At 37.4% G+C, this 15,310-nt stretch overlaps 1 protein-coding gene across 2 annotated transcripts in view; it reads right to left on the bottom strand.

Annotated features, from left to right (window-relative positions):
• Nucleotides 1-451: 451 nt before the first annotated feature.
• NUCKS1 (nuclear casein kinase and cyclin dependent kinase substrate 1) overlaps nt 452-15,310 on the bottom strand; it is a 31,979-nt gene continuing 17,120 nt past the window's right edge. Inside the window, exons 2-7 of one of the 2 annotated variants that reach the window (XM_086345605.1) lie at nt 15,112-15,161; nt 13,413-13,518; nt 10,494-10,549; nt 7,991-8,143; nt 7,031-7,180; nt 452-6,031 (exon numbers count right to left, since the gene is read on the bottom strand). In XM_086345605.1, coding sequence (XP_086201731.1) covers nt 5,832-6,031; nt 7,031-7,180; nt 7,991-8,143; nt 10,494-10,549; nt 13,413-13,518; nt 15,112-15,161 — 715 coding nt within the window. In that variant the 3' untranslated portion in view covers nt 452-5,831. The remainder of the gene's footprint in view (nt 6,032-7,030; nt 7,181-7,990; nt 8,144-10,493; nt 10,550-13,412; nt 13,519-15,111; nt 15,162-15,310) is intronic. The other variant, XM_086345607.1, reaches the window with a different exon arrangement.

Below are 15,310 nucleotides of genomic sequence, written 5' to 3'. Positions count from 1 at the left end.
AAAGAGGTAATATTTAACTGTAAACTGCAAGAGTGTAATTTTTACAGTATTTGAAATTGAATGCAAATGTCTATTTTACACATATAAACATTATTCTTCATTACATGATTGTTGAAAGGATTTTGCCCTCGTGAGACTTAATAACCTGGTCATGAACGTGAGGAAAGCACTAACTAGGACTCCCCCTGCATCCAGCTTCGTGCTCCCTTGATTAATCAAAGGTTAATGAGTCTGTTTCTTGATTCCTAACTCCAGTCCTAGTTTAGACAAAACATACCTTTCCTGTTACCAACAACAGTGACGGTCACCGCTAATTTCTAAAGAATTCATTCATCTAGCAGTTTCCCCCTAAAGTCAAATTAGACTGGGAGGTGCCAGGCCAAGGTGCCCAGTTGTATAGTAAATCAGTGTATTCGCTTGAGTATCACAAGAAGTACACAGAGCACGCATCTGGGTTACAAAAGCCCTTTTATAAAGCCATTTTTAAACAAAACAAAAAAAGTTTACAAAAGAAAAAAAGATACAGAAAAAGAATAACTTGCTTCATATGTCCCAAAAAGAGAAAAAAATAAAAGGGACAATGCCAACATGCTCAACAATAAAGTGTTCTTTTTTCTTATTTTTTAATACAAAATACAAGCAAAGGATACACATACTTAAAACAGAGCTCAGGAACAGACACGCAGTCCTGGAAACCCTTCAATAAAAGAAAGCAGGAGTTTGTTTTATCTTTGTTTATGCAGATACATACAGAGACTGGGATATGTAAAAATTAAGTATCACAAAAGACCATCGCACAAGTCTACCAATGCATGTTGCATCTAGAATTCACGGACATGGTCAACAAAATCATGTTCACTTCAACCCCCATTTCATTTAAATTAAAAGAAAAAAACTTTTAAATAAAGTGGTTACATTCAAACTTTTAACTTCCTTAGTACCATGCTGCAGGTATCAGCACTGTTAAGGTGCTGCAAGAATGCCCAGCCCTCTGGTGTCTGATCACATATACCCAGCAACATTACAGTCTTGAGGGATGCCCGGGCCTCGGCCCATGGACAATTAAATACATTTAAGCAGGGTCTTCTCTTTCCCCTTTCCTACTTCTAGAACATAAAAGGACTACAATTAAGGAATACTGGGAATTTTAGAGCTGGGAAAATGAAGTCTGAAAGATGAATCAAGGCCAACAATGACTGAGAACCTGGCTGCTGCTTACCCTGGCAAATCTTAAAAGTCGTTACTTCAACCTCGTGGGAATTAGGTGTAAAAGGTTTGCTGCAACATGTTCTTGGTAAACAAACTAAGTAGAGCTCTTATTTACAAATCTTGTAACAAACACTTCTGGAGAAAAAAAGAGAATTCGCTAATTTCCAGAAGACAAAGTTTTAATTGCCAGACATATAACAAACACACACTCACACACACACCCACACAATACTTCAGGGATTTTTATACAAGTTATTTAGGGCATAAACTGAGTACTATACCCCTACATCCCATCAAAAAAGGAACAACAAAAAAAATCCCAATTTTGCCCTCCCCCATAATCTAGAAAACCCTCCCTTCACCCCGATGTACAAAGTGTATGCACAATGGTGGCGTCCCACCAGCCACACAGAGCGCGCCCTACAGATGTCACCAGTCCAGTCGCTCCACGGCATGGCAACAGGCAGGTTTACAGGGTTTTTTCTCCAATAGTGGTTAAGACACAGAAAGCACCACTGTGAATTTTGAATTAGGCTTTGAGAAAAAAGTGTAACTTAGGGATTTGGGAGTCAAGAAAACTCATTTTGTATCAAGCTTATCTCAAGAAAAAGGAAAAATGGGTTGCAGATTGAAATTTGGCTTTAAGTAGTTTGACGTCCCAATATTCAAATAAACTAACTCCCTTTTCAAATAAACCCAACTCCATGCACAGAGAAAAGGACAACTCTCTAACCTCAAGAGCTATCCCTTGGCAGAAAATGAGTATTGCTTGTTCTATCTGAATGTCATAAAAACCGGAGGCCAGGCTTCTGCCTTTCCAAACTGCTAAGGTGACAGCTTCTTCTAGGCACAGCTACTGGTGATGCAGGCACAGAAAGAAGTGTTCAAATCAAAACTCCCTTTCTCCATAAAAGCCACGATGGTCACATGACCTTTTATAAAGCTTTCCCTGTAGCTCCTGGGATTAATTTCTGCTCCCGCCTTTCTGACACCCTCAAAGCATCTCCTACAGAAAAGGAAAAGGAAAAACAGGCACTATTCCCTTCCCCCAGTAAGGACTCTAAAACCCACTCACTTCAATGTTTACAGCAAACAAACCCCCAAAAAGTGTGAACTTCAGTTTAGCTGATCATGTACGTAAGAATGTCAAACACTTCACTGGACTGTTAACCTCGAATTCCACTCTTGACTAGTTACCTGTAAGAAAATGCTGTTTGAACCAGTACCAAGAATAAGTACTGAACTGAGAGGGCTGAGCCTGGAGGAAACCAGTTATTATGAGAAAAAACAAAAAAGGTTACCAAAAGCTCCATAATGGAAAATCAACTACTATTCCAGATGCAAAGATTTCCACTCACTACTTCCCTAAAGGAGGAAAACATCCATTAATTTCCCTACCTGGACTCATTAGGGAGCAGAGATATGAGAGGCAGAAATGTTTTACAACGCAGGACAAAGCTACCCTTATGAAAACTAACACATATTCGAGCCCACTCCACTGATTCCAGTCTGAGGTGGGAAAGGCGAAGAGCAGCAGCAGGCTACAACAGATACGTTTGTGTGTGTTGGGGAGGGAAGTCTGAGAAAAGAATCTGAAGAACTAGAATGTAGTGTCAGTCAGCGTAGCTGCCGAAATCCACGCTCCAGAGGTAAACCTAACAGAGCTAACAGAGAACTGAGATAACACAAACAAGCACTTTCAAAGTCAACGTCCCACTTCCTGAGCAGCTGCAAAACAAGACAGCGAGCACTGCCGCCACGTCCTCGTAGGCGCTCTAGAGAAAGGGGGCGTGTAGTCGGGGGCGGTGCCAATGGGCAGTCCCAGCAGCCCGACCGACACCACTGTCAGCCTGGCTGCTGAGCACCTGTTCCCAGCTGAGACACCACAGCTGTCCTATTTGCGTGCGTGATTTGAGGGGAAGACCAGCGTGTTTTAAATTATCAGCAAAAACTGGAGAAAACAAAGGTCATTCAGAGCCTGTTTCTCTTGGGGACACAGATCCTTTTGTCCAGTCTATCAGAAATATACATTTTTTAATCTCATGAATTAACCTTTAAAAAAGGGATCCCAAACAAAAAGCCCAACCAAATGCACACAAATAACCTAGAGGATGTGATTACTCTAAAGGATGTGCATATATCACAGAAACGTTAGTGCAGATTAATATATTAAAGAGACTATTACATAAAATACTAAGGCTAAAGTTTTAAAAGACCCTTCCCCCTAGTCTTCGCGAGGAAAGCACACGTTACTAGGAATGTTAAGACTTAAAGTTATAAACCCCTAAAAACAGAAGTGCATGGTGGAAACACTGATAGGTTTTTTAAAACATGTGAACACAAACCTTCTTGTTAAAATACCTGAACAAACCAATAAAGCAAACGGAATTATCTTTAACACCTCTTTACAAAGTTCACAACTGTGAAGTCAACCATCATGAAAGAGAATAGTCCAATTGCTACTTATGTTCAAGTTTCACATATTTGGCCGAGTACTAAAATCTCCAAATTCATTCTTTAACCCCCACAGTGCAACAGTGAAACGACTCTCTGCCACTGGTGCTTTCTTTAAAAAAAAGAAAAAAATCAGAGTAAGGATATTCCTTACAGTGTCTTAAAAATATTCCTTAAATAACCTTTTTTTCTATGAACATCTGTAGGAAAGCCAGGTTGTTTGAGAGAAAAATATCCTGTAACAGCAGATAGAAAGAAAACTGCATTAGTAAACACTGAGGAAGCAAATACAGATAAAAAGGAAATGTTAAATTTCACTGATTTTTCAATTTATTAGCACACTGTGTCCTGTGCTAAGTTGCTTCAGTCACGTCTGACTCTTTGTGACCCTATGGACTGTAGCCGGCCAGGCTCCTCTGTCCATGGGATTCTCCAGGCAAGAAATACTGGAGTGGGTTGCCTCGCCCTTCTCCGGGGATCTTCCCAACCCAGGAACTGAACCGGTATCTCCAGTGTCTCCTGCATTGTAGGCAGTTTCTTTACCCACTTAGCCACCTGGGCAGCCCATCAGCACACTAAGACACCCTGAACCTTGCTCCCATTAGCTCAGAGTATCAGAACGTGGAGAAGCAAACCCACAGATCTGTCTCCTGACTACCTTCATAAGGCGTGTAACTGGTCTGTTACCCCCTGCACACAGGCCTCCCGGATGCATGGTTTCTCCAGCTCTGCAGAGCCCCGTAAACTGCTGCTGTAAGCGACATGCGGTCAGCAAGGGCACCGGTATAAAGACAGACGCTAATTGAACAGTGTCAGGGCAGCACGTCACATACTCCCATCAAGTACAGGATATGAAGTGAAGAACGGAACCAGGAGAAACCATGAACTGGAGCAGGGCTGGCGGGCGCTGCGAGCGGGCTGTGCAGGAGCGCCCTGTGCACCAGCAGGAGGCCGAGACGCTCCACACCATGTTTCTACCAAGAGGCGGGAAGGACAGGCCTGACAGGAGAACACTCCATCCCTCAGCAAAAGCAGAGCATGGTTCATGGACTCTGAGTGCACATTTATAGCATAAAAGAATTTCAATTCTCTGTTTCCATAAAGCAAAAATCTCAAGTCTTTGTGATTGAGTTTCACATTAACTGGCACTTTATTTTGCTTAAAACCTAAACATTGTCAGTTTGAGAAGAAATCCACTGTGATATATAGATCGCCCCATTTTAATTCTAGGGTTTCTTCTTTTGATCCTTGGTAAAATTTTTTATCCAAGAAACAGAATAGATACATATATATATTTAAAAACATGAACCATTAGAGAATGAGATAGGAAATCAAGAAAGATGTAAGTTTTGGCGGCCCTTGCTTCTAAGTTCTTTAAAGACTGTAGCTGAATAAAAGGATCACTGGCTCCGAGTCTCCTAGAGATAACAGGTGATGAAACTAAAAACAAGCAAACCTATATCCCCAAACAGGGTCAGGTAACCTCAGTTCCCTGCCCTGCCCCACAGTAAAAAACATGAATGCCTTTTGTAGCAGTTCAGAACTCATCTTTATCTCCTACCTGCCCCATCGGTGGGAGTTCAACATCTTGATTTTTTAGACATCCATATTTTTGTATATAGAATATAAACTTGTATTAGATGACAACTGATTTTTTTTTTTAATTCAGGTAGAGAAAGAAGCAATAACTTTTAACTAAAACCTTCTACATTTTTCGATTCCTGTTCAACTTGCTACCGTTTAGCAAAAAGCAAAATTTTCATAGTGTTTACCTCAAATCTTATTGCTTTACAACTGTGGCATACCCTCCATTAAAAATAAAAAAGATGAAGCAGTCAATCCAGTGATTAATTTAACATGGCTTTCATTGGGAAAGGGGGAGGAGGGGGAAGAGGGGGTCATGACGAAGAGACCAATAGACAAAAAAGGTAAATTAAACATACAATGCTTTTCTTTAAAAAAAAAAGAAGAAAAAGAAGAAGAAAAGAAGAAAATGTTATTTTCAACAAAAGGGAAAAAAAGCATTGAAAGCCCATGAGTCAAGCCATAGCCAAAACCATATTCTATCTTAAGTAGCTTTTCTTTTTTTTTCCCTCTTTTTTTTTCTTTTTTTCTCTTTTTTTTTTTTTGTTTTTTAAATAAAATCTCTCCCCAGACCATCATCACTTTTAATCTTCCCCAGACTGGGCTTCATCTTCAGAACCTTCATCCCCAGATTTCTCAGGTGGAGGGCTTGAAGATGCTTTCTTTTCCAGAGGGCTTTCTGGTTCCTCATCTTCTTCTTTGGGAGAAGGAGTCTTTTCCTTTGATGCCTTTGAAGCTGTGGGGCGACCCACTTTCCCCTTGCCTTTCACAGGACTTGGCGTCACTGAAAGAAGAAAAATACCAACTTGGGGAAGGGAAGAAACATCTAACGTTTTTAACAAAAATCAGCTACAGAACAATCTGTAAGGCAAAAAAATCATAAAGATGACACCCCGACTTACTGAAAAGGAAGGTGGGTACTGGTTTTCAAACACTTTTAGCCAACACTACTATGTTAACAGTCATGTTTGTAATAAAGAAACAAGATGCTATAGAAACTACGTAACATCCTTAGTGGCTTGCAAAACTGTCAGTTGCTTATGTTTAAAACTTGAGTGAAGAAGGGGGGATGCAACTTAACTGGGATAGAAAGCCGTCAAATACCTGTTGTTTTTAAATTTTTTGGCCATGCTGCATGTGGACTCTTCATTCCCTCACCAGGGATCGAACTCGTGCGCACTGCCCTGGAAGCTCAGAGTCTTAACCACTGGAGGGTCAGGGAAGTCCCCATCAAGCAACTTTTAATACTTCCATCATTACCAAACAGTAAGACATGATGAATAAAACTTCTATTTGCCAGAACAAAAAAAAAAGCAAATCCAGCTTTCTGATTTAATGATAAACTAGCTTCACCCAGAAGAACATCTGACAGAAACCACAAGGGCCCAAAGGAAATGAACCTATGCTGTCAAGAGTGATTTCATTCTCTGTACAAATCAGAACACTTAAATGTATTACTGTAGGTATGTATTTTCACAATTTTCAGTCTTTAGTAGCTGCTGGGATTGTGATATCAGTGGGGAAAAAAGGCAGTAATAGCTAAGCTGGTGCAGTGTGAATGGGTTATTCCCAAATCCGGCCTTCGGTGCAGCACTGGCTGAAGAGCAGGGCAAGCTGCCAGACTCCTAGAGGGGCTGGAGCCCTTAATAATAGGTGAGTGACACTTCCAGGCACAGAAGACAGGGTCCTTTTATTTTTGTTATGTGGTCACTATCAAGCCCTACTGCAGCATTTCTGCAGAGAACGTTCATTGGTGATTTAACCTGACTTCTGCAGAGCTCACCTGTGGCCTTTAGCCTGGGCTTCGGCATTTTCTTTTCTTTTCTCTCAGGCTTCGACTTCTTAACCATCTTTTTGTTTTTCTTTTTTGAACTGCCATAGTCACTATCATCATCATCTTCTACTAGGAAATCCTCATCACTGCCGGAATCTTCTGAGAGGAAAGAAGAATTTCAACGTCCAACTTAATGTATACATCCTTCCAAGTGAACAAAGGGAGAGAGTGCTAAGAATGGAGGATGGGATTTGGAAGTCAGACACTCTTGGGTTCTATTTGCAGCTGTACTACCAATTCGGTTGGAGCTGTCATTGGCCCCACCTGTAAAACGGTTTAACATGCACATGAGGGTTACATGACTGACTTGTTTGAAGAGTAGGCAGAAAACAGGAAGAGATTAGGCTTAATGTGGATAAAAACTGAAGTCATCAAATAATCTTGGTAGTTCTACGTTTCCCATATAGTCCTGATAAGACCAGGAAAATGCAAGTGAACTGATTTGGTGTGTTTGGCTCAACTATAAACAAAGTAAGAAACCTACCTACAAAGCAAATACACATATGATTAGTTAATCTGAGTAACCCGTTAATTCCGTTAACACCTTTTTTGCAAGGAGATGTCTACACCTTTCTCCACTAGGACAAAATACAGATCTTTAATCACAGTACCCACCAGGTAACTGCTATTCTAACAATGGTTCATTCAGTATATGAGAATGAATGATATACTTAATCACTATTTGAGTATTTAATCAGTACTTGAGTACTATTTGATGTACTTAATCAAATAATAATCATGAGAATCTCTGAGTCTTAAAATATAAATAGATATCAAACAATCATCTCTAATGACACTGAGTATCTAATTTAAGGGGCTGATTTTAACATTGAGCATCCAAAAAACTGCTGAAGTAAAACTGAGGTCACAAACCACAGCCACAACCAAGATACGAGGCACGTTACGCACTCTCCTGGAACGGCGCCTCGTCCTCCTCTTCTTGCTCCTCCTCACTGCCCACATCTTCCATGAGCATCTCCCTCTGTTTAGAGGCTGCTTTAGAGGCTGCCTGCCGTTGCTGGCGCACGTTTTTATGATCTTCTTTTTCATCTTCACTGTCCTCTGCAATATCAAAGTTATAATGCAATGATCAAAGAGTTATGGGTTTGACAGATGACTGGAAAAGGCAATGTAAGATATAAACTGGAGCTTTATTTCATTCAGAAAGGGAAAATTCTATTCCTAAAAATGTCTACAAAATATGCAAAAAGAGAGGTAAAATTCAAAGAATGAACTTGAATAAGGCTATGTACCCATTATTATGGGCTTCCCTGATAGCTCAGTTGGTAAAGAATCTGTCTGAAATGCAGGAGACCCCAGTTCGATTCCTGAGTTGAGAAGATCCGCTGGAGAAGGGATAGGCTACCCACATCCAGTGTTCTTGACTGGAGAATTCCATGGACTGAGTCAGACAAAGAGTTGCAAACAGATACAACTGAGTGACTTTCACTTTCACCCACTATTACATATAAAATAACCTAGGCATGTAGTTTTAAGAAATAATAAAGCTGAATTTAGGTATGAACACATGCTTCCTATAACATGCTTTAAGCTTACATTATTGTTGTACCCTAAAATTCTCAACTACATTCAAACCTATCTACACAGTTTTTAGAAACTAAAGTTAGAAAAATATTTTAAATAGTAGAACAGGGGAAGACAGTTTTCCAATATTTTCATTCTACAATACAAAACATACAGAACTCAAAATAATGTCAAACTACTACCCTTTTCAACGAATGAGGTGTGGCCATTTCAATTTAGGAGACGGAGGGAAATCTTCAAAACACACATTTAGATCAGTCAGATCTTAACACAATTTTATAATAAAAAATTACCCCCATATACTACAGTTTATTAATTAGAAACTCCACAGCACATGGTTGTGGCCGTGCATAACTCTGACTGAAAGGGCAGGATGCCAGCCTACGGTCTCTAGGCCAAGTTATATTTGTATCAGTTTCACCTACAGCCCTGCTCCTGGACTCTGAGGCTCCCTTATTCTGTCAAGGTTTAGCTGTTAATAAACCTTGTTATGGTCAGTGTTCAAGCCATCACTTTCACTACCAAAAACTTCACCTGAAGACAATAGACGCAAGAAGACAGCTGATTCTGGCAGACTCAAAACTAAACCCACTTGGTAGGAGGTATGCTTAACATTAATACAGAGTTATTCATCTTGAAGTGCTCAAATGTTTACAAACACAAGAGATTCAAATTAGGGTTTACAAGGTAAATGAACAGAAGTGGATGTTTACATTATCACAGCATTACTAGATAGTGCAAAAAGTTAATACAATTTCTTTTCAGACAATCATTTAGCAGACTTGAACAAGTGAAAGTAAAACAGCTCAGTGGAGTGCTCTCCTGGTGACTCAGTGGATAAGAATCCATCTGCCAGTAGAGGGGACACGGGTTTGATCCCTGATCAGGGAAGATCCCACGTGCTGAAGAGCAGCTGAGCCCCTGCACCACAACTCTTGAGCCTGAGCTCCAGAGCCCGGGAGCCGTACTGCGGAGGCCCGTGTGCCCTAGAGCCCGCCCGCCACAATGGAAGCCCGAACACTACGACGAAGAGTAGCGTCCGCTCGCAGCCACGAGAGAAAAGCGCAGCAGCGAAGAGCCAGCACGGCCCAAGATAAACAAATTAATTAAATGATTAGAAAAAAATAGCTCAGCAGGGCGAATTCAGTGGAACTTTGTCTACGCTTTACACATTACCTAAATAGCATGGGAACGCAGACCAAAACTAAAATGTTTGGGAGCAAGGTGGAACTCTCAATTCTTGAACGAATTAAACTTTAAAAAATAAATACCAACAACAAATAATCAGGATTTAACATTTAATCTAGTCAGAATCTCTTCAACTGATTCTTTTAAGTTAAAACTCTTACAAAAAAGCTTTCTCTGTGGCTACTGTTTCAAAGGACCTCTTCCCAGCTAAGAAGTCAGACTAAAACTAATCTTTGTTTGCTTTTCAACCCATCATCATTTCCTGTATTTTATACCTTGATTTCACTTAGTATTATATATATTCTATATAGTTTGATATCTTTTATTTGTTCATGTAAGTGGTTTTCAATTTCCATTATGCACAATTTCAATTATGCATGAGAATAATCTATAAATACTTTAAAAAAACAAAGCCCCAACATCCCACCTAGACCTACTGAATCAGAAGTCCTGGGATGGGATGGACATAAGTATGCTAAAAAAAAAAAAAAGCTTTCATAGGAAACGGTAATAAGCCAGCTGGACTAAGAATCATCGTGAGCTCTTTGCAGATGGAGACACTTACTGTTTGTAATGTGGTATTTACCACAGAGCCTGGCATTACTATGAAACCGCTTATTAAAATGTCCAATAAATAAATAAATAGAATTACAGCTACTACATTAAAAATTGTTACTACCTGCTGAATGAGAATCATCCTTCTTAGTCTTCACATCTTTTTCTTCTGAGTCCTCACTATAAGAAGAGGGAAAGGTTTAAAAGTCTTAGACCAAAATCCAAGTGAACATAAATCTCTAGAAACCTGACCAGAGAAGAATGCTAAAGAAAACCTGTTATACATAAAATAATTCAGATGCTGAGGAGTGAAACTGCTTCCAGTATTTCCCTAATACATAGAGATACTGGTGATTAAGAACAATTTTATCCACTTTTGGAAAATATTGCTTCCTTTGAAGACCCAAAGGAAAAAAGGAAGGTATCTCAACACAGGCTAAAAGTTTTCACCTATGCATAAGCCCTGGTTCACAAGAACATTTACTAAGAAAAAAACTTCATTGTCAGAGACAGAGTATGAATATAATGAAAATAAACCACGTAATGTATTGACGGTGGTCAAGAAGGCAAATTAGTGGACTGCACCAAATATAAATGCAGAAAATACCTTTATAATTATTAAAGGAAACTGGAGTTATATAAATTACAAAATGCCAGAAATTTATCTAAAGCAAAATGAAAATAAATTATCTCCTAATATTAATATTTAGGAGTATAGTATGCTGTACATCAGAAATCTCAACACATAGGCCTGCCTTACATCATGGAGAAAATAAAAGCAAGCTAAAGATCATTGCAGGGTAAAAGTTAAAGAGTTTCAAAGTTAAATGGAAAATTTTATAAAATAATTTTTTATGTCACAAAGATGCACATTTTATATCCTCACAAATTTTAACTTAGAAATCTGGTGTCTAGTGTTCTGTCTTTGTCATAAATTAATTAGCTGTATGATCTTAGGCAATTCACTTGGTACTCTTCAGTGCTAAAATTTTATGATTCCATGAGAAATTCTGACAAACAACCACCAAAAAAACATACATAAAATTGTCTTCATAGCCTTCTTTTTTTCAACAGCAGATCCTGTAAATCTTTTGGTATTCCCATAATCTAGATCACACTCAAATGACAAACTATTGAGCCCAAGATTCCTAAGCAAAGAAAAAAACCAAACACATTTCTTTACTAAGCAATCTGATCTAAATATACTATAATTTTGAAAATTGTGACTGTTCTATGTATTTTATGCAAAATAAGCATTTAATTCACAAGTCTATTACAATGATGAAGAATGAAATCATTTTCTCTATTTATCTTATTATTGAATTTATAGAGACCATTAATCCTTGAGCCCCTTAAAATGAAGTCAAGTAATAGCTAAACTTTTAAGTAGAGACCAACAGAAAAATCAACATAATACTGGTCTGAGGGAATAAACATATGAGACAATACAAATGGCAACAAAAACTGTATTTCAACCATTCTTGGCCCCATAGGAGAGAGTAATAAAACCAAATGATTGCAACAATGAAAAACGTAGTCTAGATATCAATTGTATTGATGAGACATGATAACAGGCAATGAAGATGCTCATTCCTAGGGAAAGTATAATAAAATAAATACAATAAAAGACAGCTCTAAGTTGGACTGCTGTATGAAACTGGAGTGCAGACTTCCCTGATGGCCCAATGGGTAGAACCTCGCATTCCAATGCATGGGGTGTGGAACTGATCCCTAGCCAGGGAGCTATGATCCCACAAGCCTTGTGACCAAAAAAAACCCAAAACATGAAACAGAAGCAATACTGTAACAAATTCAATGAAGACTTTAAAAATAGTTCACATAAAAAAATTATTTAAAAAAACTGGATTAGAGAGATATATTAATGAAACTATGGAAGAGTTATCTTCCTACAGTAAAATTTTATCTTAATTTTCCTCAAAAATTTTCCACATTTCTGAAATTCTCCAGGAAAGAAAATATTAGAGGTTAGTGATTCAAGCAAACAGAAAATGCTAGGTGAATGTATTAAATTTAGCTTTCTGTGAATTCAGAATGAAAGACTTTTACTCAGGGCTTTATTATACTGATTTTAGTGCTCAAAAGTAAATATCTTAGACGAACTAATGAGAACTATCATTTTATTTCTTTGAAATGCTCATACTTAATAGTATTGTTTGGAAGTGGTATAGTCTAATGGCTAAAAAAAAAGGATTTTGGAGTCCAATAGACATGGTTTCAAAACCTGTTGGTTCATTTGCCAGTCCTTAAATCACTGACTCCTCTGAGTTAATATTACTTACCCTAATAAAGGTTTTGTGAGAATTAAATGATAATTAGCACATAATAGATACTGGCACATAATAATCCTAAATGGTAACTATCATCACCACCACCATCAAGAAGGTCTTGGCATAGTTACACTACACTGAATTTGAGAGCTTACACGTATACCTGTAAAGCAGAGATGAAAGCTACTGTACCCTGGTCTTGAGAGGCAATTACAGTTGACAACATAACTCATCTGAACTCATTTATAACACGAAGGGAAAGGGAACAGCTCAAAATGATTCAATTATTTAAACAAAGTAGGATTGATTATATAAAACTCAGCAGGCAATGCAACTTAAGATTCTATAAGCTTTAGTTATAATTCTGTCAGTGATTTGTGCCAGTAATTTTCTGAATAGGAAAGGTCACTTATTCTTTGCCCTTTCTACAGTGAAAATGCCAATAGTATCTTTGGGCAACAAATTATCAGTACATACTTAAACAACCTTTCTACCTTTGTTCAGAGGTTTGCAGTAGCAACAAAATCATTCTATCATTCCCAGAGCTCACTTGAGACTCCAGGTTGAGTCTAAGCAAGCCTCTATGACCTTAAAGAGGCTAATCTCTAGAATCAAAGCACTGCATGCTTTGATAATATGAAATACACAAAAACACCACCAAGAGCACTGTCCCAAAGTAACTGAAGATTCTACCAGTTTAGAGATCAGAGACTACCCTCATCTGTAAGTAGAAACAGATTAGCAATGCCTCTTACCTATCTTCCTGTGAATTCTTTCCAGATCGCCTCTTATTTTTAGCTTCTCGGGGAGATGATCGAATTTTCTTAGCTGGAGGGCCTGAATCTCTTCCATAATCTTCATCTAAACAGATTATGAAGATAAAATTTATTTATGAAGATAAAAATTTTCAAATTCAATGAACTATATTATGATTTTTACATATCAAAAATACCACTGTATTTACTGTAAATACAGTATTTACAGTATTATTTGAGATAATTCTCTCAAGCTGTTTAAAAGCTAAGAAGGCAGAATGTCCTAAATAATTTTCTTTCATTACAAAAAGAAAATTCTTTTCCACTCTAGTTCCACCTTGTCTCAATCATTTTTATTTTTGCCTATTGCTTTCCAGTCCTCATGTGTATACTTTAATATACTCACAGTCAAATATCTCTTATTTTATATTTTAGCCTTTTACTTTGTTAAAGCCTTTTACATGTTTCCACATCTTTGTATTTATTTGGAAACTATTATGGTAACATGGTTATATTATAAGCATTTTAGAATGTAAAGAACCCACAATCCTACAATCCTAACACAATTACTGTTATCAAGCAAATTACTTTTAAGCTAAAGTATTATATATAGCACACTCTGACACTTGAAGAAAACACCCTCAATTTAAAAAGTGCCATAAAACCTTAAAAAGTGACTATTTCCAAAACTGTTCACTAGACCATTATATACACTTGTGAGGACTGAGAACAGTGTGAAGCTTCAGCAATTATTAAATGGTTGAATAATTATAAATTATGGAATACCACACAACCACTAACAAGCATAAACTTTTCATAACACAAGAGAGCTAAGTAGGGGCAGCTGGGAGAGGCACAGAATCCAAAATTCTACAGAAAGATGTCAACTATATTTTTAAAAGGAAAAAAAAAGACCAAAGCCTTTTTAAACAAAAAGGTTACTTGAGGGCTAAGGGACCTTGAATAATATGTCTGTCTCAGTTTCCTTATCTGTAAAATGGAAATAACAATACTTATAACCCCATTTTAACAGGACTGAGCTAAGGATTAAATGAGTAAACAAATATATTTAGCAAGTATTGCCTCTGGGAAGTTGGGTTATGTTCTTTTTTAATTCTTCTTTATACAATGCTGTATTTCCTACATTTCCCCAAAGCATATAATATTATCTTTATAAAGTAAAATTAGATTAAAGAAAAAAGAACAGTAAACACATCTTGAAAATGAGAGTAAGGACATATTCTAAAGAAACCTTTTATGGCTAAGATTTACAATACACTAGCCTCTCTATAGTTAGTTCACAAATCAAAGGTGTTTCACAAAATACTCTCATCTTACTTCATCATGCAAAATACATACATGCTCCCTATTACAAAGTATGAGTTTTATTGTGATTATAGCAGGAGATATATTAATAAACAATGTATAAGAATTATTGCACATTTAAACTTTAGAGTCCAAAACTAGGTAAGAAAAAAAAATTATTGAAGTGTTTATTATCAATGATTTACCAAGGAAAAAGTAAAATCCATGCAGGTTCAACATTTGTTTTGAGTGACACAGACTGATGTAATTTATATACGTCAAAATAGTCTAAAATTTAAAAATTATTTCAAAAGAATAAAAAACAGTGTAAATATGCTGGGTATTCTTCCACTAATCAGTTCAATTTACTACTTACTGAAATCATAAAACTTACCAGCATCATCGGATTCCTGAAACTGTGAATAATCAACGACCTTCCTATTTCTGTAAAAAGAAAAGACTCTAATCAAGATCATAAAAATATAGGACTTTTCTAAGATACTAGAACACTCATTTCTATTTCATAAACAGAATTAGAACTAGCTCTCTGAAATTTATTTTTCAAAAAGCTGTCATCTCAGCCAAAAGAATGT

This window comes from Bos grunniens, chromosome 16, assembly GCF_055505025.1.
Source record: "Bos grunniens cultivar Pamir isolate PY7600 chromosome 16, Bosgru_T2T1.0, whole genome shotgun sequence".
Classification (NCBI taxonomy): Eukaryota; Metazoa; Chordata; class Mammalia; order Artiodactyla; family Bovidae; genus Bos; species Bos grunniens.
The sequence above is the reverse complement of the archived record's forward strand: the minus strand, read 5'-3'. Positions and strand labels throughout refer to the sequence as shown.